This window comes from Balaenoptera ricei, chromosome 17, assembly GCF_028023285.1.
Source record: "Balaenoptera ricei isolate mBalRic1 chromosome 17, mBalRic1.hap2, whole genome shotgun sequence".
NCBI lineage: Eukaryota > Metazoa > Chordata > Mammalia > Artiodactyla > Balaenopteridae > Balaenoptera > Balaenoptera ricei.
The window spans coordinates 854,646-875,915 of NC_082655.1; the positions used below are offsets into that span (position 1 = coordinate 854,646).

At 64.3% G+C, this 21,270-nt stretch overlaps 2 protein-coding genes and 1 long non-coding RNA gene across 13 annotated transcripts in view; 1 reads left to right on the top strand and 2 right to left on the bottom strand.

Moving 5' to 3' along the window:
* SCRIB (scribble planar cell polarity protein) lies at window positions 1–20,888 on the top strand. 10 transcript variants are annotated; one of them, XM_059901196.1, is made up of 38 exons: window positions 1–213; window positions 1,427–1,544; window positions 1,653–1,731; window positions 1,821–1,910; window positions 2,012–2,068; window positions 2,169–2,232; window positions 2,324–2,398; window positions 2,467–2,611; window positions 3,015–3,133; window positions 3,346–3,545; window positions 3,652–3,818; window positions 3,898–4,028; window positions 4,123–4,257; window positions 5,102–5,269; window positions 5,799–6,191; window positions 6,942–7,004; window positions 7,488–7,577; window positions 8,021–8,098; window positions 8,987–9,310; window positions 9,401–9,481; window positions 9,565–9,819; window positions 10,123–10,233; window positions 10,333–10,626; window positions 10,730–10,909; window positions 16,569–16,679; window positions 16,759–16,806; window positions 16,968–17,042; window positions 17,841–17,903; window positions 18,494–18,577; window positions 18,724–18,840; window positions 18,934–19,093; window positions 19,187–19,331; window positions 19,428–19,613; window positions 19,696–19,838; window positions 19,916–19,953; window positions 20,078–20,152; window positions 20,379–20,430; window positions 20,509–20,888. In XM_059901196.1, exons 1-38 carry the CDS (start codon window positions 55–57, stop codon window positions 20,652–20,654), a joined length of 5,019 nt encoding a protein of 1,672 aa, XP_059757179.1. In that variant the 5' UTR covers window positions 1–54; the 3' UTR covers window positions 20,655–20,888. The 10 variants fall into 10 exon arrangements, 9 of the variants coding, with proteins under 9 accessions (XP_059757179.1, XP_059757180.1, XP_059757184.1 ...); XM_059901197.1 differs by having other exon boundaries at window positions 9,401–9,460; XM_059901201.1 differs by lacking the exon at window positions 18,494–18,577.
* On the bottom strand, window positions 12,007–19,115 carry LOC132351462 (uncharacterized). Of its 2 annotated transcripts, none has more exons than XR_009498353.1 (3): window positions 18,450–19,115; window positions 15,064–15,140; window positions 12,007–14,427 (listed from the first exon to the last, which is right to left on the bottom strand). It is a non-coding gene; the product is annotated as an uncharacterized LOC132351462 (long non-coding RNA). The 2 variants fall into 2 exon arrangements; XR_009498352.1 differs by lacking the exon at window positions 18,450–19,115 and adding an exon at window positions 17,090–17,783.
* IQANK1 (IQ motif and ankyrin repeat containing 1) overlaps window positions 19,696–21,270 on the bottom strand; it is a 21,216-nt gene continuing 19,641 nt past the window's right edge. The window contains 1 exon segment of the mRNA XM_059902404.1: window positions 19,696–21,260. Within this exon segment, the coding sequence (XP_059758387.1) occupies window positions 20,879–21,260 (382 nt within the window). The 3' untranslated portion in view covers window positions 19,696–20,878.

A 21,270-nucleotide genomic window follows, 5' to 3' on the forward strand; every position in this document is an offset into this window, starting at 1 on the left:
TGCGGGCCGAGCCCCGCCCCCCGCCCGCCGCCTGAGCCCGCGCCCGCCCGCACCATGCTCAAGTGCATCCCGTTGTGGCGCTGCAACCGGCACGTGGAGTCGGTGGACAAGCGGCACTGCTCGCTGCAGGCCGTGCCCGAGGAGATCTACCGCTACAGCCGCAGCCTGGAGGAGCTGCTCCTCGACGCCAACCAGCTGCGTGAGCTGCCCAAGGTGAGTGGCCGCTGGACCTGCCGCCGGCCCAGCCCTCGCACCGGGTCGGCGGGGTCGGCCTGGCTGCGACAGCCCGCTCCTCTGAGCCCTCAGCAGGCGCTGGCCCGGGCGGGACACCGCAGTCTCCAGTCGGCCCTGATGGTTCTTACTGGCCAGAGCCCCACCCCGGCCAGCCCCACCCTCCTCACCCACCGCCGGCGCTGGCACCAGGTGGCAGCGGTCATCAGGTGCCTGCCTGGGGGCGGGGATGGTCACAGCCTAGAGGAGGAGCTGCAGATTGAAAGCCGTGGGGGAAGGTGGATGGGGTTGGAGTGCATCAGGGTGGAAGGTGAACCCGGCGTGACTGACGGATAGGAACTTGCTGGACTGCTCTGGAGGTGGGGAGGCCAGCTTTCTGTCCGGACTGCTCTTCTCTGCCTCCTGGGTGCTGGGGTGGGGTCGGGGGCAGTCGTCTTGAGGTGCTTGTTCCTGGCAGGTCTGTAGTGCGTCTACTTCCCGCTGCCTTGTTCCTTCTGGACAACTTATTTTTCTTCTCTTAAGGCCACTTGGGAGAGGAGGTTAAAGGAAGCAGGCCACAAAAGGATTTCCGTTTTGGAGATGGGGTGCAAAGTGGCCTAATGCTTGGGGGCTGCGTGCCACAAAGGGTGTGGCTCCACTCTGGGCTTGGACCAGGGCTCCTCACGGTCATCTCCAGGTCCCACCACACGTTGCCTGCAGCCGCTGCATGCATGCGGCCCGTATCTGTGGCCCTCTCCTATTTTCATTATACTTTGTTTTGGTAGTTGCCAAATTCTTGTCGCGGGCTCAGGCTGAGGTGGTTGCTGGGGTGCAGTAGCAGAAACCACCACAGGCCTTGGAGGGCCCACTTGCTGGGTGGGTGGAAGAGGCGATTCAGGTGGTGGGTGGAGCCTTGAGGGAACACAGGGAACAGGGACTCATCAGGTCAGAAAAAAAAAGTGACTTTCCAGCTAAGACTTGAACGCGTAAGGTAAGTCACGTGGCGGCGTTGTATCGGGGGGGGGGGGGGGATGACTGTGAGGTGACACGAGTCAGAAGTGCGGGAAGATGTGTGTGTATCTGTTTTTGTTTCCTTGCATTTCTCACTGCGGACCAGGGTGATGGGACAGGACCCGGGGTTCCTGTGTGGCCTGGAGCAGGGAGGGGTCTTCTGCTACAGGGCCCATCACCCCTGACCCTACCCCCTTGCCCACAGCCCTTTTTTCGGCTGCTGAACCTGCGCAAGCTGGGCCTGAGTGACAACGAGATCCAGCGGTTGCCCCCTGAGGTGGCCAACTTCATGCAACTGGTGGAGCTGGACGTGTCTCGGAATGGTGTGGAGCCTGGGGCGGGTCTGGGGTGGAATCTGAGGGTGGCAGGAAGGGCTTTGAGCTCCTGGAGGCTGTGGGCACCTCTCCATGGTGACCCCTCTTTCCTTACAGACATCCCTGAGATCCCCGAGAGCATCAAGTTCTGCAAAGCCCTGGAGGTTGCAGACTTCAGTGGGAATCCTTTGTCCAGGTGGGTGGTGCCCGTGGCAGGGGCGGTAGGGGGCTTGGGAGGTCCTGCAGCCTCTGCCTGGGCATCTGAGGACCCCTTGCTCCACTTAGGCTCCCCGAAGGTTTCACTCAGCTGCGCAGCCTGGCTCATCTGGCCCTGAATGATGTCTCCTTGCAGGCGCTACCTGGGGACGTGGGCAAGTGAGTGCATTCTTGGGGGGTGGGGGGGCTCAGTAGAGCCCTGTTCCTGCACCTCTGCCCACCGTCCTGCCTTTCTCACGCCCCGCCCTGATCTTTTTCAGTCTCGCCAACCTGGTGACCTTGGAGCTCCGGGAGAATTTGCTCAAGTCCTTGCCTGCGTGAGTGGGCTTGGCCCTGCCAGCGGCCGGCCTAGGCCTCTTGGCCCCAGGGACCACGGGCCGTGTGGCCACGACAGAACTTGCTCTGTTTTCTCTGCAGGTCCTTGTCTTTCCTGGTCAAGCTGGAACAGCTGGATCTGGGAGGCAACGATCTGGAAGTGCTGGTGTGGAGAGGGCGGGGCTGTCGTGGGTGGGGCGGGGCCAGGCAGGGTAAGTGAGCCTTGGCCGTCACTCTGTCCCTGTCTCTTCTTGCAGCCTGACACCCTGGGGGCCCTGCCCAACCTGCGTGAGCTGTGGCTGGACCGGAACCAGCTGTCGGCCCTGCCCCCGGTGAGTGAGGGTGTGGCTGCGCCCGCTTCACGCTTGTCCGTCCCCTGACTCTCTGCACCTCCCTCCAGGAACTCGGGAATCTGCGGCGCCTGGTGTGCCTGGATGTGTCAGAGAACCGGCTGGAGGAGCTGCCTGCGGAACTCGGGGGGCTGGTGCTGCTCACCGACCTGCTGCTCTCCCAGAACTTGCTGCAGCGGCTTCCTGACGGCATTGGTTAGTGCTGGGAGGGGTGTGGCTGGTGGTGAACCCAGGTCTAGAGAGGGGTCCTGGGGTAAGGACCCTGATTTTGCTGGGTCCTGGGACACAGCCCTGAGGAGGGGGAGACTGGCCTGAGGCCGGAGTGGGATGGCTGGTGCTGTTCCTGAGGAGCCGAGGCAGTTTGTGGTGGCAAGTGGGGATGGTGAGCTCGTGAGGGCACGACGGCAGGTCGGGGGCAGCGGGTGCGTGGGAGCTGGTGGGCGTGGTCAGGCTGGCAGCAGGATGGCAAGGGTTGGGGGGTGAGCTCTCAGTGTTCTCGAGGCACAGGAGGCAGGGTGAGGGGCAGGCTGTTTCAGTCGTGGGGGTGGCTGGGCTCCCTGCCTCACTCAGCCCCGTCACCGTGTTTCCCTAACGCCAGGTCAGCTGAAGCAGCTGTCCATCTTGAAGGTAGACCAGAATCGCCTCTGCGAGGTGACGGAGGCCATTGGGGACTGTGAGAACTTGTCAGAGCTGATCCTCACGGAGAACCTGCTGACGGTGGGGCCCAGCCCCGCTGGTGGCTGGTTTCAGAGTTAGCATGGGATGCAGAGGGGGGGACGTCTGGAGGCGTGCAGAGTGGCGGGAGACCAGCGGCTGGAGGGGTCGGGGCCCCAGAGCAGGGGCAGAGACCGCCCCCCGAGAGCATGCATCTCCCTCCTCACGCTACCTGGGGGCTTCTGCTATCTCTGACCCTCCCTCCTCCCGGCCAGGCCCTGCCCCGCTCCTTGGGGAAGCTGAGCAAGCTGACCAACCTCAACGTGGACCGGAACCGCCTGGAGGCACTGCCGCCTGAGATTGGGGGCTGCGTGGCACTCAGCGTCCTCTCTTTGAGGGACAACCGCCTGGCTGTCCTGCCGCCGGAGCTCGCCCACACGGCCGAGCTGCATGTGCTGGATGTGGCCGGGAACCGGTGAGTAGCCCCCGTGCCCGCCCGGCCTGGCTCCCACTGAGCTGACCGTGCCCGCTGTGCCCCCCCACCTCCCCCACCCGGAGCTAACCGTGCCCCCGGCCCCCAGTCTGCAGAGTCTGCCGTTCGCACTCACGCACCTCAACCTGAAGGCCCTGTGGCTGGCGGAGAACCAGGCGCAGCCCATGCTTCGGTTCCAGACTGAGGACGATGCCCAGACCGGCGAGAAGGTGCTCACCTGCTACCTGCTGCCCCAGCAGCCCCTGCCCAGCCTCGGTAGGTTGCTGGGGGGCGGGATGGGGCGTGGCCTCGGGCGGGGCGGGGCGGGGCTTCCCCTTGATGCGCGCTTCCGCAGAGGACCCGGGGCCGCGGAGCAGCCCTTCGGAGAGCTGGGGTGACGCCCCGCTCAGCCGCGTCAGCGTCATCCAGTTCCTGGAGGCCCCCGCGGGCGACGAGGACGCAGAGGAAGCCGCTGCCGAGAAACGGGTATGGGGGGGGTGGGGTCCCCGGGGGGCTCCCTCCTCCCCACCCCCGCCTGACCCCGGCCCCGCCCCGCCCCTCACCCCTGTGCCCACTGCAGGGCCTGCAGCGTCGGGCTACGCCTCACCCCAGCGAGCTCAAGGTGATGAAGAGGGGTGTGGAGCGTCGAAGCGAAGCCGCCTCCTGCAGGCCCGACTCCGCACAGCGCTCACCCTCACCCCCGCCCTCGGAGGAGGTGCCTGGGGGGACCCGCGGGGCGCGGGAGGGATGCCCGCCTTACGGGCTCTCCTGCTCGGGAGCCCCAGGCTGGGTTCAGGGTTCCGGGTCCCGGTGTGGGCATGGGGAACCGGCCAGGAGAGGCTCCAGGTTGCAGTGGGGCGGCTCAGGGCCAAGCGCCCACGCCCTCCCGCAGAGCAGGCCGCCTGCCGGGCAGACACGGGGGGTCGTGTGGCGTGGACGCGCGGGCAGCTACAAGAGAGGAGCCAGAGGCAGCTGGGTCCTTGGCAGAGGGGACCGAGTAGTGGGCCCGTTCCCTGTGGCGTCTTTCTTGGGCGCCTGTGTTGTCAGCTTTTGTGAAGGGGGCTGGGGCCAGAACCAGGCAGGCCTAACTCCACTCATTCAGGAGTTTTGGTAGCAGGGTCAGGGGAGGCTTCAGGGCCCCTGGGGTACAGCAGGGCAGCTGGTGCCTGGGGGACAAGTGGCAGGGCCTGTGTCTGTGACACAGAGCCTTCCCCCCGGGAAGCTGCCGCAGCTCGTCTGCAGAGGCGCGCTCACGTGGGGGTGCCTGCCCTTCCCCGTGCTGGTGTCATCGTGGGTACTCGCAAGACCTTCGAGGGTCCGCAACACAGAACACTGGCTTTGTGTGCCCGTAGCTGTTTGGTGGAGCTTGGCTTCCCTGGGGGTGGGACAGTGGGCACCCCAGAGGGCTGAGCACAGACTCCACTCCCTGCAGGGTAGGGGCAGCTGGGAGGGGGGCCCACGAGGTGCGGTGGTCAGGCAGCAGGGAGCCCCGGGGTGAGTGGCCTGCACTGTGGAGTCCCCCGGTAGGCGGCCTGACCCACCACCTGACCCCGCCACAGGAGAAGAGGCTGAGCACCGAGTCTGGCCTGAGTGCGGACTCGCACCTGTCTGCCAGCACAGCCTCCCAGGGTGAGCCCGAGGGCCCGCTGGCCGAGGTGGAGGGGCCGAGCCAGCAGGAATCCACGCCAACCACCCAGGAGGAGGTCGTAGAGGAGATCTATGAGGAGGTGAGACTGGCCTTGGAGACGGCTTGCCCAGGGGTGGGCCTGCCCCCCCCCGCCCCCCCCCCCCGCCCCTCGGGCCCGCCCCCCCCCCCGCCCCTCCTCCTTGCCGAGCAGGTTGCTGTCAGGACCAGTCAAGGTGCAGGTGGGCCCCGCAGGTGTGCTCTTGCCTACGTGGAGCCCAGCAGGAGCCATGCTACCCCAGGCAGGGGTGAGGGCCTGGGGATGAGGGCCTCCACCCCATGGCCAAGTTTGGCATGGGCCCTGCCCTCCCACATCCGTCACCGCCTCACATCCCCCTTTTGGGTTGTTCTCAGACCCCCGAGGGACCTTTATCGTGGCCCTGACGGGAACCCCAGCATCAGGCTGCTGAGAGCACAGTGCACGGGGTGGGCAGAGCCTCCTGGCGGCCCGATCCCCATCCTTCTCTGATCCGAGCGGCGGGGAGTCTCTCAGAGCCCCTGTCTGCTGCCACCTTCCCTGGGCCCGAGTGGGGTTGGGCCAGACAGACGTCCTCTCGCTCGGCCTCTCGCAGCCCACAGTGCGCTTCGCGGAGGACACGCTGCTCCTGCCCAGGGAGGATGGCGAGAGCGAGGAGGGGCAGCTGGAGGCCCCCTGGCCCCTGCCGGGTGAGAGACAGAGGCTTATCCGCAAGGACACGCCCCACTACAAGAAGCACTTCAAGATCTCCAAGCTGCCCCAGCCCGAGGCCGTGGTGGCCCTGCTGCAGGGGACACAGCCAGATAGTGAGGGCCCAGTAGGGTCTGGGGGCTGGCACAATGGCCCCCACGTGCCCTGGGCTCCTCGAGCCGAGGAGGAGGAGGAAGAGGAAGACGAGGAGGAGGAGGAAGCAGCGGCAGGAGCCGAGGAGGCGGACGAGGAGGAGGAGGAGAGGGAGGAGGCCGTGGCCTCTGCACCCTCTGTCAAGGTGGGTCTAACCCCACGCGCCAGCCCAAGCCGGGCCGGCCAGGCCCCTCAGTCCGCGCTGGCGGGATCTCAGGTGACACTCGAGGCCCGTGTCTTGAAACCAGCTGGTGAGGGAGGTGCCTGTCCCCACCTGCCCGCCCTCCTCCCCAGGCTGGCTGCTGACTCCACCCAGAGCTCCCTGCTGGCCTCGCAGCCCCATCCCAGGGCTCTGGCGGCCGCTCCTTCTCTGCCCGGGCTCCTCTGCCTTCCCTGGCTCTCCTGAGGGCTGGCCTTCAGGCCAGCCGTGGGGCCCTCACCCGCCTCCTTGTCCTGGTCCTCAGGTGGCTCTCACGGGGCTCCTGGGGTCCGGTCTCCTCCGTGGGCTGCCCCTCTGCCGCCGCGCCCCTGTGTCTGCGGCGTCAGTGATTGTGCCCTGAGCACGGCGGCACGATGCCGTGACAGCTGAGGGGGCCTTGGACAGTCAAAACGGGGACAGCCAGGCCTAGGCTCAGCCCGCGGTGGTGCCCCCCTGTGACCCCGTTTGGCAGGTTGGCAGAAGCAGCCAGGCCTCCAGACTGGAGGGGACCCCGCGCCTGGGGGCAGCGCCAGGCACAGGCACAGGCACAGGCACAGGCAGGAAGGGCCCGGCACTCAGGCTGTGGGAGCTTGGTGTGGTCTTTTCTCTCTTTCCTGCTCGCAGTGGGGCCGGGCGAGGTGGTGGCGGGGCTGGGCGGGGCTGACCTGCGTGCCCTTGCTGGTCCTGTCCTGACAGGGGGTGTCGTTCGACCAGGCCAATAACCTGCTGATAGAGCCCGCTCGCGTTGAGGAAGAAGAGGTCTGTACTCGCTTGCCACTCTGTGCTCTGTACCCCAGGCTGCCGCTGGCCTCGCTTCCCGGGCTGCGGGCTCTGCGTCTCCTTCCCCCGCTCCTGCGCAGGCCTCCTCCTGCCACCTCAGAGCCAGGGCCTGGGGCGCCTGACGGCCCTCTGGCACAGATGGGGGGGACAGGGCGCTGGCCTCCAGGTGAGGGTGGCCGATCTCGGGGGGGTGCTGGGCATCTGCCACCTCCCTGCCTGCGGCACCCCGGCCCTGGCACTGTTAGGCAGCCTCGTCACCCTCAGGCGAGGGCTCTCTCCGGGTTGTACTCCCTCAAGCCCCGGCATCACCCGCCCCGTCCAGCTCCTCTGTGGCCCGAGCCAGCCCTGGGAGAGGTGGTCGGTGGCCGGAGGGGACTGGGCCCTCCCCGCCTCCCGCTGAGTCCACCGGCAGCCCCGCTCCCTCGGGCCTCTTTGGACACCGTGTGTCTGTTCTGCTTCCAGCTGACGCTCACCATTGTGCGGCAGACGGGGGGCCTGGGCATCAGCATCGCGGGCGGCAAGGGCTCCACCCCCTACAAGGGCGACGACGAGGTGAGGAGCCGCTGCTGCCCTGCCCACTCCGTCCTGCTTGTGCCGCTTGGTGGTCCCGAGGACTCTGGGGTCCCCGTCCCCCAGAGAACGAACGGGGATCTGGAGGTCGGGGCTGCCCCGTCTGCCCGCAGTCTTCTTCAGCCTCGCCGCCTTTCGCTAGTTGCCGCTGTGCTAGGCATGGGGTCAAAATTGTCTGGAAGCTTTTGACCGGCACCTTCTCGCTCCCTGACACCCGGGACCTCGCGACGGCCCGCGCCCAGCCCCTCTGACCACCCCAGGCCCACTTCTGCTTCTCCCGCACCCTTGGGCGTCTCTGCAGCCCAGATTGGGGGGCCTCTGGGCCTCGCAAAGCTGCCAAGGGCCCCTCCCCCAGAACGGCAGGGTGGAGGCCCCTCCGTGGTCTCTGCCTGTGCTCTCGGGCTCAGTTCTTATTTATTCTCCAGGGCATATTCATCTCCCGGGTATCTGAGGAGGGCCCTGCGGCTCAGGCTGGGGTCCGAGTAGGCGACAAGCTCCTCGAGGTGAGTTGGCAGCCCCCGGCCCCTGTCTGAGTGAAGTACTGGGCTCTCGGGGCCTCACATCCTGGCTGTCGGGTACTCGGCTGCTTCTCCCGCAGCCAGCTCTTCTCCTGAGAGCCCCAAGCACAGGACCCCTGGTGAGGCGTGCAGCTCATTAGCCAGAGCTTCAGGGGGCCCAGATGCCAGCCCCTGAGGCAGAGACCCCCGTCTGGGCGGGAGGCCTGGTGGGGTGGGGCTCTGGCCATGCCAGGAGCAGAGATCTCAAGGAGGAATCCGCTCCTGAGGGCTGGTCTAGGAGGGGCTCAGACTTCTAACACGTCTGGGTGGCGGGTTGGTTCCTGCCCTGGAGCCCCTGCCTGTGCACCTGGCCACCCAGCCCTGGCAGGTGAGCTCATCATGGGAGGCCACGTGCCGGTGCTCACAGCTGCCACGACAGGGCAGGGTCTGGGGGCAGCGTGCCCGGCCCACGGGGCAGGGGGGGCCAGTGGACAGAAGGCTGCAGGGCCAGGCGGGGCTGCTCCTACACCCGAATTTTATGGAGGAACTGCTGTACCCCGATGTCTGGGAGAGCCTGAGTCAGGGTCAGGGTGGCGGCAAGGGGCCAGAAGCCCAGAAACCACGGGCACGCTTGGCTGTGGGATTGCTCAGATGAGAACGTGGCAGGGGTTTCCAGATCTGGGAAGCCAGGTGTGGACCAGCAGGAGGGGCCTCCGCCTGCTCTTCTCGGCCTGCTGGCGCCCTGGCCCTGGGCTTGCACAGGTGGTGGGCTCGTAGATAGCCAGTGCCCACAAGCAGGGGCAGTGACGGCCCACCACTTGCCTTGTGGCCTGTCCCCTGCTCTGCCTGCCCACCCGTAGAGGGGCCTGCCCTGACGAGCGCTGTGGCCTGCAGGTGAACGGCGTGGCCTTGCAGGACGCCGAGCACCAGCAGGCCGTGGAGGCGCTGCGTGGGGCGGGCACCACGGTGCACATGCGGCTGTGGCGGGAGCGTATGGTGGAGCCCGAGAACGCGGTCACCGTCACGCCTCTGCGGCCTGAGGACGACTACAGCCCCCGGGAGCGGTGGGGAGGCGGCCTGCGCCTGCCCCTGCTCCAGCCCGAGCCCCCCGGGCCCCTCCGCCAGCGCCACGTGGCCTGCCTCGTGCGCAGCGAGAAGGGCTTGGGCTTCAGCATCGCTGGGGGGAAAGGCTCCACACCCTACCGGGCTGGAGACCCGGTGAGGCGGGTGGGCGGGGCCCGGGAGGGGTGCTGGGGGCAGGGCCAGGCCAGCCCGCGGTGAAGCGCTCTCCTTCCCTCCCTCCTGCAGGGTATCTTCATCTCCCGCATTGCGGAGGGGGGCGCCGCCCACCGGGCGGGCACCCTGCAGGTCGGCGATCGCGTCCTCTCCGTGAGTGGGGGCAGAGGGGCCCTCCCATTACCCAGCTGCCTCACTCACCCCATGGGGCCCCCTGACTGGCCACACTCTTGCAGATCAACGGGGTGGACATGACGGAGGCCAGGCACGACCACGCTGTCTCCCTGCTGACCGCTGCCTCTCCCACCATCGCCCTGCTGCTGGAACGGGAGGCCGGGGGGCCACTTGCCCCCGGTCCTCCACCACACTCCCCCCCACCCCCTGCTGCTACCACCACCACCGTGGCCACTGCCACCCCTGGGGAGCCCGGGCCGCTAAGGCTGGCCCCCAGTTTGCTGGCCGCTGCCCTGGAGGGGCCGTACCCAGTGGAGGTGAGACCCCAGTCCCCACCCTTAACCACCCCCCGGCCCCCTCCTCCACGTCCACACGGCTTTAGGTATGGGGTGCTAGCCGCACCGGTGGGAAAGCAAGTACTTAACACCCTCTGTGGCTCCAGGACACCGGGGCATCGTTCAGTAGCGGGTCTCCTCCTCCTGTGGTCTCTTGTGCACCGCAAAACGGCCTCCCTGCAGTGGAGCGCCCTGATGCCACACACTCTCTGGGCTTGGAAAGCGCCCCTTTGGTACTTTGCCAGGCCTGTTCCAGCCACCCCTCCCACCCCTCCATGTCCCCAGGAGATCTGTCTGCCGAGAGCTGGGGGCCCCCTGGGGCTCAGCATTGTCGGGGGCTCCGACCACTCCAGCCACCCATTTGGTGTCCAGGAGCCCGGCGTGTTCATCTCTAAGGTAGAGCGGATCCCGCAGGCATCTCTGTGCACAGGGGGCCCAGCCCAAGCACGGGGCAGCCAGAGCCCCAGCCCACTGCGCGCCACCCTCCCCCAACAGGTGCTCCCCCGGGGCCTGGCTGCACGCAGTGGCCTGCGGGTTGGGGACCGCATCCTGGGAGTGAACGGGCAGGATGTGCGGGACGCCACCCACCAGGAAGCGGTCAGCGCCCTGCTGCGGCCCTGCCTGGAGCTGGTCCTGCTCGTGCGGAGGGACCCGCCGCCCCCGGGCATGCGGGAGCTCTGTATCCAGAAGGGCCCTGGAGAGAAGCTGGGCATCAGCATCCGTGGGGGCGCCAAGGGCCACGCAGGGAACCCCTGTGACCCCACGGACGAGGGCATCTTCATCTCCAAGGTGAGCGCCCCGCCTCGTCGGCCCCGCGCCACTGCATTCCTCGGGGCAGAAGGGGGCTCCGGCATGGGCTGGTCCTGAGCTCTGGGGCCGGGTCTCCCCACAGGTGAGCCCCACAGGAGCAGCCGGGCGAGATGGCCGCCTGCGGGTGGGGCTGCGGCTGCTGGAGGTGAACCAGCAGAGCTTGCTGGGCCTGACGCACGGCGAAGCCGTGCAGCTGCTACGCAGCGTGGGCGACACCCTGACTGTGCTTGTCTGTGATGGCTTCGACACCAGCGCCCCCGAGGTCAGTGCCCCCGCCCGGCCGGTGCTCTGCCACGGGGACTGGGTCCTTCCCTGGAGGGGTCCCGGTGACCTGACCCTGTGCGGCCCGGGAGAGCTGACCCTTTCCGCCTCCAAGCCTGGGAAGCGCTCGGCCATCGTGAGTCAGCCCCAGGGGTGACCAGGGCGGTGCCGGGCCCTGGTCTTGGCCACCGCTCATGGCCTGTGGAGGCTCTGGCCCAGGTTGGATGAAGCATGTGCACAGACGGCCTGGTCGTGTCTTGAAAGAAAAGGCTGAGTCACCTGCCTCCAGGTGAGCAGTACCTGTACCGTGTGGCCGCTGGGCCAGGGCAGGATGGCGCAGAGCCGGGCACACGGCCTCTCTGCAGACTCGCACAGGACCCCATCCTGCTGGCCCAGGCGCCGTCCTGCTCTTCCTGGCAGCGCCTCAGCAGGGAGCTCGGCGCCCAGGATCCCCCCATCCCAGGTGGGCCTGTGGCGGAACCCAGCTGTCCTCCCTCCTAGCCCCCTGGAGAGTGTCTGGGCTCTGGAGGCCTGGTGCCTGGCCCGGTCTGTGTCCTGGACAGGCCTGGCTTCCGAGCCTCAGCGTCCCCTCTGCTCGGGAGGGTCCCGCTGTCCTGCCCTGCTCTTTTCCGTTTTGTTTTCTCCACGTCTGTCCCCGGGCCCCCGGCATAAGCTGATGCCCGCCCGGGCCTCCGAAGGCTCGTCACCTGCAGTGGCTGCCAGCTCCACCCTGAGGGTGCCCTTGCTGGCACAGCCTCTGCGATGGGGCAGTCACCTTGGCCTGGCCTGCAGCGGATCTTTGGGCTGGTGACTTACTGCCCCACTTTCCCTGCGCTGCCGGGGAGGGGTCACCCTCATTCTGGGTGTTGTCTCCTGAACGGGGAAGGACTCTGCATTCGTGTTCTTTGCTCCAGGGCTGGATGCTGGGCTGGAGGCCCCACTCCCGGGGTTCTGGGGCTGCCCTCTGCTGGCTTCCGTGCCCACATCTCTTGTGTAGTCACTGGAACCCTGTCGTTTCTGGGGAGCAGTCTCTCTCAGGTTTCCAGAGAAGGCTTTGCCTTCCATTTACTTAATTAAAACGTGTATTTAAGTGTTTTAGTCCGTACGTTTACTTATTTTAAAGCTTTTTGTACAAAGAAAGAGAATAAATACAGCTTCATGGTAAAGGGTAGGGGCTGGTGTGTTCCAGACTTTACAGGGGGCCTTCACTGTGTTCTGCTGGTTGTTCTTTGACTTCCTGCATCTGGCCTTCTCTCCAGTGTTGCTGTATCTGTGCTGTGTTACCAGCCAGAGCGCCCAGGAGCCCATCTTTATGCTTCGGGGGGGAGTTTCTGCAGGAGAGAGTCCTGGAAGAGTGGGTGCTGGGCCAGAGGCCACAGGCTTGCCCTGTCTCCCACCCCCTCCCAGCCTCAGGCAGCACCAGCTTCTGTTTCTGTGGGATCTGGCAGGCAGTGCCATCTCGTTTTCTCGTCCTTTTCCTTTTGGGAGTTTGTCTTTAGTCACTAATTCATGTAACTCCTGTAACTTGCAGTTTCTCCTTTGTGTTGTAAGTTTCAGTCTTTTATTACATGGGGCATGAGTGGTTTTGTCTTTTGCTGTTTAGGAATGGCCTCTCTGGGGTTACAGAAATGGAGACTTCTATGAATTAAGTCTTCCAAACTTCTTTATGAGCTCTGGGTTTGGTTTTTGCTTAGGAAAACCTTCTCTGTTGCAAGATTGTCAAAGCACTTTTTTAGAAAACATACAGCTCTGTAATCCACCTGGAATTGCTTTTCAAGCAAATGGATCTTTTGTCCCAATGGTATGCACTAAAACGTCTGTCATTCTCCCACTGATTTGGGGAAATCTGACTTCCTTGTGGGTCAGATCCGCATTCCTGTGGCCCAGGATGGGGCCCTGGGGAGCCGGACGCGCTCTTGGGCCAATGCTGCTGTCCTCAGTATAGCCACTTTAGACTGTGTTTCAAGACCTAACCGGTGAAGTCACCCACTTTTTTTTTCTTCTTTTGAAAAGTTTTAGTCTGTTTTCATGTGTTTCCTAAATGGACCTGCCAAGTTCCCTAACAAAAGTTAGGTTGGGACTCAGGGATTAGCTTTGATCTCTGACTGTGTAAGTTTTCCCCAAGCACATTCATAGGTTGCTCGTTTCCTTATTCTCGTCAGTGACTTTCTTTCATCCCCTAGCGGAAGCCCTGCGTGCGGCCCGATTGGTGGCTGCGGGTCCCCTTTTCCTGGGAGGTCAGGCCCCTCCGTCCCCCCGGGACCCGGTGGTGGTGGTGGCCAGTGGCCTTCCCTTGTGCCGACTTCCAGGCTGTAGTTTATATAACATTTTTTTTTTAATATGGAGGGCTGTTTCCATTTATAACCTGTAAGAATTATTCTCTGAAGTGGGTGTTGAGTTTTCTGAAGTCCCTTCATTGATGGTTTTTACAGCCCTGTGCCAACTGGGGTTGAGGCTCAGCGCACAGGTTTCCTCTGGCTGGCTTGGTGCTTGAAAGGAAAAGGGGTTACACCATTCGTCCCCCCACCCCCATTTCTCTTAACCTCGGCCCACCTGACTCATCTGCATTGACCCGTTCGACCCCTGTAGGAATCAGAGTTTGCAGCCATTTCCCCGAACTTTGATTGGATTCTGCAGACCCACCTTCGCGTCAGCCCGCGCCCTGCCCCTCCTCCGCGGCGCTCTGCACGGTGTGGGGCGGACTGTCGTCAGTACCTGCCTGTCTTGCTCGTGGGCCGCAGCCCCTGGGGGCTCCTGTACAGCGGACAGCCCTGGTGGCCGGTCTCCGGCTGGAGGGCCTCGGGGGCCGCTGTGCGCTTTCCAGGACGCCTCCTCGCTGTAGTGCTCAGCACGTTGGTGCAAGGTTGGGGATGTTCTCTCTCCTCCGCCTCTTCTCTTCTGTGGTCCTGTCACCTTTTTGATCTGATTTCTGTGGCCTCTTCCTTTTCATCATACTCACCAAAGTCCTGTGTATTTGAACGGACTTTTCAAGTAACCAGCTTTAGGATTTTGATCAAGACTGCCTTTCTTTTTCAGTATTTCCTCGATTACTGCTCTAAGGAAGAATGCTTCAGTTACTCCTTCTACATCTGTTGCTTTTAGTTATTCTACTGACCTTTCTGTAAGGAAGAAATTTTCTTTATCAGCTATTTTTTTAATCCTAAAATAAGATTTTATACAGGAGAGGTGTGATAAATACTTTGATTCTTTCCTTTCATTTGTTGATTTTTTAAATAACAAGCTGGTGCCTTGGAAAACCCCAAAGATGGCTACAGAGGTGTTTTTCTGTCTTTGTTTTTAGGGTCTGTGTATTCTCGGTGTGCCGTCCTCGTTGGGCAGTGTGGCTCCCGTGTCCTTTGAGTGTGACACCTGTCGTTCGTTAGCGTCCTGCTCTCTGGTGTGACCAGGTGTCCATGTATTTCCTGCCCCAGCCCTGGGCGTGGGGTTCAGAGCTGTCACTGGCCTGGTGCTTGTGGCTCTGAGCTGTCGTTGCTTCTGGGCCTCTGCGGCACATGAATCCTGGGAAGTGGGTATTTTTGGAAGGAGAAAAATCATGAATTTGTACTGTTACTTTCAATTCATATTTAAGGTTACAGCGTTTTGACTTTTTTGATTTTATATTTGTATTTTTCTCATCTTAAAAACTGTTTCAGTAAATTAAATAACATTACCATAATTATAATTTCAAAAAGCAATATCAATATTATTACTAATAATGAAACCATTAATAGCATCTTTTTTTTTTCTTTTTTTTTTTAAATTTATTTGGCTACACCGGGTCTCAGTTGCAGTTGCATGTGGGATCTTCGTTGTGGAACGCAGGCTCTTAGTTGCAGCATGCGGGATCTAGTTCCCTGACCAGGGGTGGAACCTGGGCCCCCTGCATTAGGAGCATGGAGTCCCAACCACTGGACCGCCAGGGAAGTCCCCATTAATAGCATCTTAAATTTCTTCATGTCCTTAGGGTTTACCCACCGAGGAGGCACAGTCAAAATACTGTGTGTTTAAGTCACTTTAAATAATTCTCTAAATTGTTCTACTGCCAACTTGACATACAGTTAGGCTTACTTGTTTTCCGTTTTTAGAGATGACTTTAAAAGATGTTTCTTATTAAAAGTCTTATGTGGCCCCAAAGCCAAAACTACGGACACGCACCTTGAGGAATCAGTCCCGTCTCCGCCCCACAGGCCATCATCTGCCTTAGTGTTGCTTTCTCCTGCCATTCTTTATTTCTGAAAGATATAAGCAAGTATATAAAATAATTCTAAAGTTGTAGGAAAGCGTCAAGAACACTCACTCAGAGGCCCCATGTGCGTCCCACCAGCGGTCTTGGGGCAACGCCAAAGGCCACGGTCGGGGGCATGCGGGTGTCTGGTTGCCACGCCTGCTCACGTCTCCCTGACTCTGGCCTTGAACTTCGGACGAGCACAGGCCACCACTGTGTGGAACAGCCCTCGCTGTGGGTCTGTCCAGTGTTTCCTCAGGACGGGCTTCAGTGGATGCCTTTTTGGCAGGGTTATCACAGAGGTGACACTGTCTTCAAGGGCCTCCCACCAGGACGCATGGATGGTGGTGTCCCGTCAGTGACCCTCTCCACGGGGGCGTCTCCGGGTTGCTTCACCGCAAAGTGACTCTTTCCCCTTGAAATTAACAGGTGCTTTGTGGGGAGGTGCTGTGAGACTGTGTAACTGCCCTCCTCTTCGCTGGGCTCCCCCCAAGGATCAGCCCCGCTGCTGTCCATGCCTCGGTCCCTGGTGGTAGCTCGTGCGCCGTCCCCGTTGTTCCTTCCACATGTATTGGGCGGCTTCCTGCCCTGACGAGGGGTTTTCCCTTCTTCCTTAGCATAGATTTGCCAGTTTCCATTTTACTTCACGGGTGATAGTTTGTCACTACTGCTGTTGATTTTGCTGCTCAAGCCACCCCAGACTTGGCTGATGAGAGAGGCTTCTGGCTGGCCCTGGCCCTGTTAGCATGACCCACCTTCCTTTAAGCAGCTTACTTTCTGGCACAAGATGTCTGGGGTCATTTCATACTTTCCCACCCAGGAGCACTGGCTCCTTTAGTGGAAAGTGATACTTAGAAGCCAGAATCTGGGCCCTGGGCATGCCCACGGCTGTCGGGGTGTCATGGTCTCAGGACCTCTCAGTGGCTGGAGTCACACCTGTGAATGTAGGCACGTTTGCATCCGCGATTACCTCTGTAGTTCTGGAAAAGCGTGTGTTCACATCATGCCTTTATCACTCATTCCAGTCAACACCACGGATCAGCTCTTCCATATTCGAACAGACTTTTCTGGTGTGAGAACCAGTGTTGGCCTCCTTGCCGCCTGGACTTCCGCCTCAGTCCCTCTCTGTGCCGTCAGCCACGTTGCTGCTCCACGCCCCACCCCCGCCATCTTGTCGTCGGTTCTTTGCTCCCTGGGCTGATTGTTACGTGGCCAGCCTTTTCCACCCCATGGCCCAGCGTCACCGCCTGGGAATCCTGCCCCGCAATCAGAACATCCTCTGGTGCACGCAGTGTACAGACGTGACCTGTGGGTGCCCCGAGTCACAGACAGGATGATGGCATGGCGTCCTGAGTGGGCGGCGGCGCTGCTCACAGAGCCCGCCCCCAGAGGCCACCTCAGGTACGTGTGGTCACTCAGCCCGCTCCTCCCGCAGGTGTCCCCAGGCGTCATCGCCAACCCCTTTGCAGCGGGCATTGGCCGCCGGAACAGCCTGGAAAGCATCTCCTCCATCGACCGGGAGCTGAGCCCCGAGGGCCCCGGCAAGGTCAGAACCGCCTGCAGCCAGCAGCCCCAGGGCTCGGGAGCCTAAGGCCGTCAGTGCTGACCACTGTCTCTGCTCACAGGAGAAGGAGCTGCCTGGACAGACCCCACAGAGGGGGCCGGAGGCCGTGGTGAGTGTCCGGGTTGTCCCTGCCCTGCACGGTGGGCTTCTCCGCACGCGGGCCCGTGGCTCCGAGCTCTGGCTGCCCACCCCGCCCCCCTCGCAGCTGCGCGTCCCACACTCGGCGGCAGGCACAGCCCCTGGTAGCCCTGTGTCCACTCTGCTCCCCAGGGTCGGACCCTGGAGAGCCTGAAGCTGGACTGCCGTGCCCTGGCCGCCACACCCAGCGCCGGCAATGTGCAGAGGGTCAGTCCCTGATTGTCACACCCCTGTCCTGGCCTCTGTCTGCTTACCTGTCCGTCAGTCCTGCCCCCGTCTTAACCTCCTTCCCTCCGCCTGAGACCCTTGCAGGGCAGGGGCAGCTTGAGGCCACCGGAGTGGTCAGGGTGGGATCGGGCCCCAGCCACGGTGGGGAGGATGGGCTGGAGCAGCTGCCGGAGCCCCGGAGACCGTGGCTGGCGAGGAGGCCCAGCGCTCCCAGCTGGGGGTGGGGACGCCGGACGGGAGGCGTGTGCTTCTCATTCCTCTCCCAAAAGCTAGAAATAACCCCTCCCGGAGGGTGTGCCCCACCAGCTGCTGCTGGGAGACCCCGCAGGACCGACCGTGAGTGGTCGGGAGGAGGCTCCAGGAGTTGCAGTGGGGAGGCTGCGCTGGGTGAGAGGCCGGGTGGGGCCTGGGGGCTGAGGGAGCCCGCTCAGGGGCTTTGTGAAGACCCTCCCTCCCTTGGCCACAAACAGGCAAGAGCAGGAAGTCCCCAGGATGGGTGGGAGCCCAGTGTCCTCTGACCAAGAAGGGGCACAGCTGCAGGGGCGGCTGGCAGCAGTCGGGGCCTCCCTGGCTCATGGATCTCTGCGGCTCACGGGGAGGGTGGGTGGCCCCGCTGTGGGGAAAGCCTGCCTGTGTCGGGATGTTCCCTGGGCTGGTCAGGTCAGGGAGCTGAGGACCAGCCTCTGCTACCAAAGCAAGCACCCCACCCCCCAGGTCCTCCTTGTGGGGCCCCAGCCCTGCCCAGCCCTCATCCCACCCACCACTCGGCTCCTCCAGGTGCCGTCTGGGGCAAGCGGCGGGAAGATGACTGAGGCCCCCTGTTCCCCTGGCCACCAGCAGGTGAGTGCACACGGGGTGGGAGGGTGGAGGACTCCAGAGGGGTGCTGCCTGCAGAGCCCCCTCCTCTGGGAAGGGGGTTGCCAGGGGACAGCGCCTCCCCCCAGCTGCCATCCGTCACTCTTGAGGACACAACCTGTGGGCCCCTTCCTGGCAGAGCTGGGTGGCGTGGGGCTGGGGAGCTCCTGTGGCTTCCCTGGGCAGATGGGCTGTGGGTGGTCAGGGCGGCCTCACCCCCATCCGTCCTCCCGTCTGGGAGCCCCTGGGGGCCAGCTTGGCCCTGCCCCCACCCCCACCTGCTTGCAGAGGCTCCCCGGTTCTGCTGTATGGGGAGGGCCAGGCCGTGGGCACCCCCCCCTCTCGCCTGGTGGCAGGGTCGGGGTGGGCACTGGAAGTGCCAGCTTGGAGCCCAGCTCCCAGCCTCTGCCCCTTCCCGACACGGCAGATGGGTGAGTGTTGGCCTCACACCCTGGACACCCACCCAGCCGCCCACCTTGGCTCCATCTCTCTTTTTTCCCCGCCCTCCCCCCCATCCTCACATCCCCTCACCTGAACCGATTCCTCTTTCTGGCCCCTGCATCTGCCCTTTGCAGACAAAGCCTGGGGTGATCCAGCCAGTGGCTCAGGCCTGGCCAAGGGGCTCCCCAGCCCTCAGGGGCAGAGGTGATCCCCAATCCGTGAGTGCCCTGACCCCTGGGGGCGGGGGGGGGGGGTTGGGGGGGCGGGAGGGGAGGCAGTCAGCAAGGACAGCTGGTGGTGGGACGGGTGGTGGCTGCAGCCGGGACAGCTGCCACCACACAGCTCACTGTGCCCCGTCCGCCAGCCCCCCTCCCCGCCCTCCCCGCCCTCCCCTGACGAGCTGCCCGCCAACGTGAAGCAGGCGTATAGGACCTTCGCTGCCGTGCCCGGCCTGCACCCGCCCCTGGAGGCCCCTGCCCAGGTAGGTGGTGGGCGGCCCCACCGGTCCCCTGCTGCGTGTTCCTGCCGGGGTGCGAGACCCGAGGGACCGGCTCTCAGGGCGCGCTCTCCCCAGCCCCCCACGCCTGGGCCCACGGCCTCCCCGGAGCAGCTGTCCTTCCGCGAGCGGCAGAAGTACTTCGAGCTGGAGGTGCGGGTGCCCCACACGGGGGGTCCCCCTAAGCGCGTGTCGCTGGTGGGTGCCGACGACCTGCGGAAGATGCAGGAGGAGGAAGGTGAGCAGCCGACTGGGTCGGGGGGGGGGGGGGGTCGGGGAGGGGAGCACCGGCTCGCGGCCTGACCCGCCCCTCCCCTACCCCCCCCCCAAGCCCGAAAGCTGCAACAGAAGAGGACGCAGATGCTGCGCGAGGCGGCGGGGGATGCGGCGGACGCGGGGCGCACGGAAGGCGAGGCCCCCGAGGACGAGGAGCCCGAGGAGGAGCTGCCCTGGGCCGGCCGGGGCCCCGCCGCAGGGTGAGCGGGGGGAGGGGCCGCCCCCCAGCGTCGCCCCCTCCCCGCTCTCCGCCCGCGCGGCGCCCCTCCACCCGGCTCTCCTGTCGCCCGGCCCAGGCTTGGCCCCGCGTCCCCCCCGCCGCAGGGAGGCGGCGCTCCGGTGCGGACGGCCAAGGCCGAGCGGCGCCACCAGGAGCGGCTGCGCGTGCAGAGCCCGGAGCTGCCGGCGCCTGAGCGGACCCTGTCCCCGGCGGAGCGCCGCGCCCTGGAGGCCGAGAAGCGCGCGCTGTGGAGGGCGGCCAGGTGAGGCCCCGCCCCGCCCCCTCCCCTCCCCTCCCCCGCCCTCCGACCCTGCCCAGCCCGCCCTCCGCTCCCCTGCCCGCAGGATGAAGTCTCTGGAACAGGACGCCCTCCGCGCACAGATGGTCCTCAGCAAGTCTCAGGAGGGCCGAAGCAAGCGGGGGCCTCTGGAGCGCCTGGCCGAGGCCCCCTCGCCCGCGCCCACCCCGTCACCCACCCCCTTGGAAGGTCTGTGCGTCGTGGGGAGGCGGGGGGCTCAGCCTGCGGCGCGGACCTCTCCCGACGTCCACTTCTTGTCCCTCCAGACCTCGGCCTCCAGACCGGCACCTCCCCGGGACGCTTGGTGAGGAACCAATGGCTGTCACCCTTCCCTGCACTCCTCCCCTGGTGGGGGGCAGGGATCCAGACTCCGCCACCCCTCTTTCTTCTTACGCTCTGTACCTCTCTCCGCACGCTGTCCTTTCAAGGCCTTGTCTGGGAGGAAGTTTGACTACAGGGTGTTTGCAGCCCTCCCCTCTTCCAGACCTGTCTTTGACATGCAGGTACCGGGCCCTCCTGGCCCTTCTGCAAGACAGCCCAACCAGCTCCTGCCGCCTTTCTGCTGTGCCTGTCACCCAGCCCTGTCCCCTCCTCTGGCACCCTCCCTGTCTCTCTGTGGCCCACCCCCCATCCTCCAGCCAGGGCTCAACAGGGACCCACCCAGGCTCAGGTGGGTGGTTTCAGGCAGGTCCGGGGCGGAGCCCTGAGCAGCCCTTCTCCCCATGACAGTCCCCAGATTTTGCTGAGGAGCTGAGGTCCTTGGAACCGTCTCCGAGCCCTGGTGAGTCGGCAGGCGCGGCCCCGGGTGCTCCCAGGGTGCCCAGGGCCCATCAGCTCACTCCCTGCCCCCGTCGGCCAGGTCTGCCAGAGGAGGATGGAGAGGTGGCCATGGTGCTTCTGGGCAGGCCTTCTCCAGGCGCCGCGGGCCCCGAGGAGGTGGCCCTGTGCAGCAGCCGCCGCGCCGTCCGGCCGGGGCGCCGGGGCCTGGGCCCGGTGCCCTCCTAGAGGGTCAGGGTACCTCCCCCGACTTGGGGTGGGGGCCCTGCCAGCTCCAACACCACCCTTGCCTCGAGTCTTTTAACCTGGCCATTAGCATTTTAAAGAGGTCCCCTCAGGAGTTCTGGCCGCTAACTGCCCCCTCCCCAGCCGGGACCTCCTGGCGAGACTGTAACTAGTGATGTTTGTACAACCAAAGACTCTATTTTGTGGTTTAAGGAGAATAAAATTGACTACGTTTTACCTCTAGTCTGTCTGTCTGTCCACCCGCCGGCACAACCAACGCCCACCCCTTCTGCTCCTCCAAATGTGGGGCCGGTGCGGGGACCACGAGCTCCCACGTCGCCCCGACTGTGCACTGCCTCACAGCGGGAGGAACTGATTGGGCCCGCCGGCCGGGGTACCCCAGCTGGGGCTCCCGGCCGGCCCCCTCCCCTGCACGGCGCACGCCCAGAGCCCTGATGCGGACGCGTGCACGTTCGCGGACCCGGCGCCCTGGGGCGCAGCGGCCACCGAACCTTGGTGCCCGAGAAGAGGCGGAAGTGCCCCAGGCGCGCCTCCTGGCACTGGCTGGGGCTGTACTCGGGCCGGTCGGTCGGCGACAGGTTCCTCTCCCGCTCCAGCA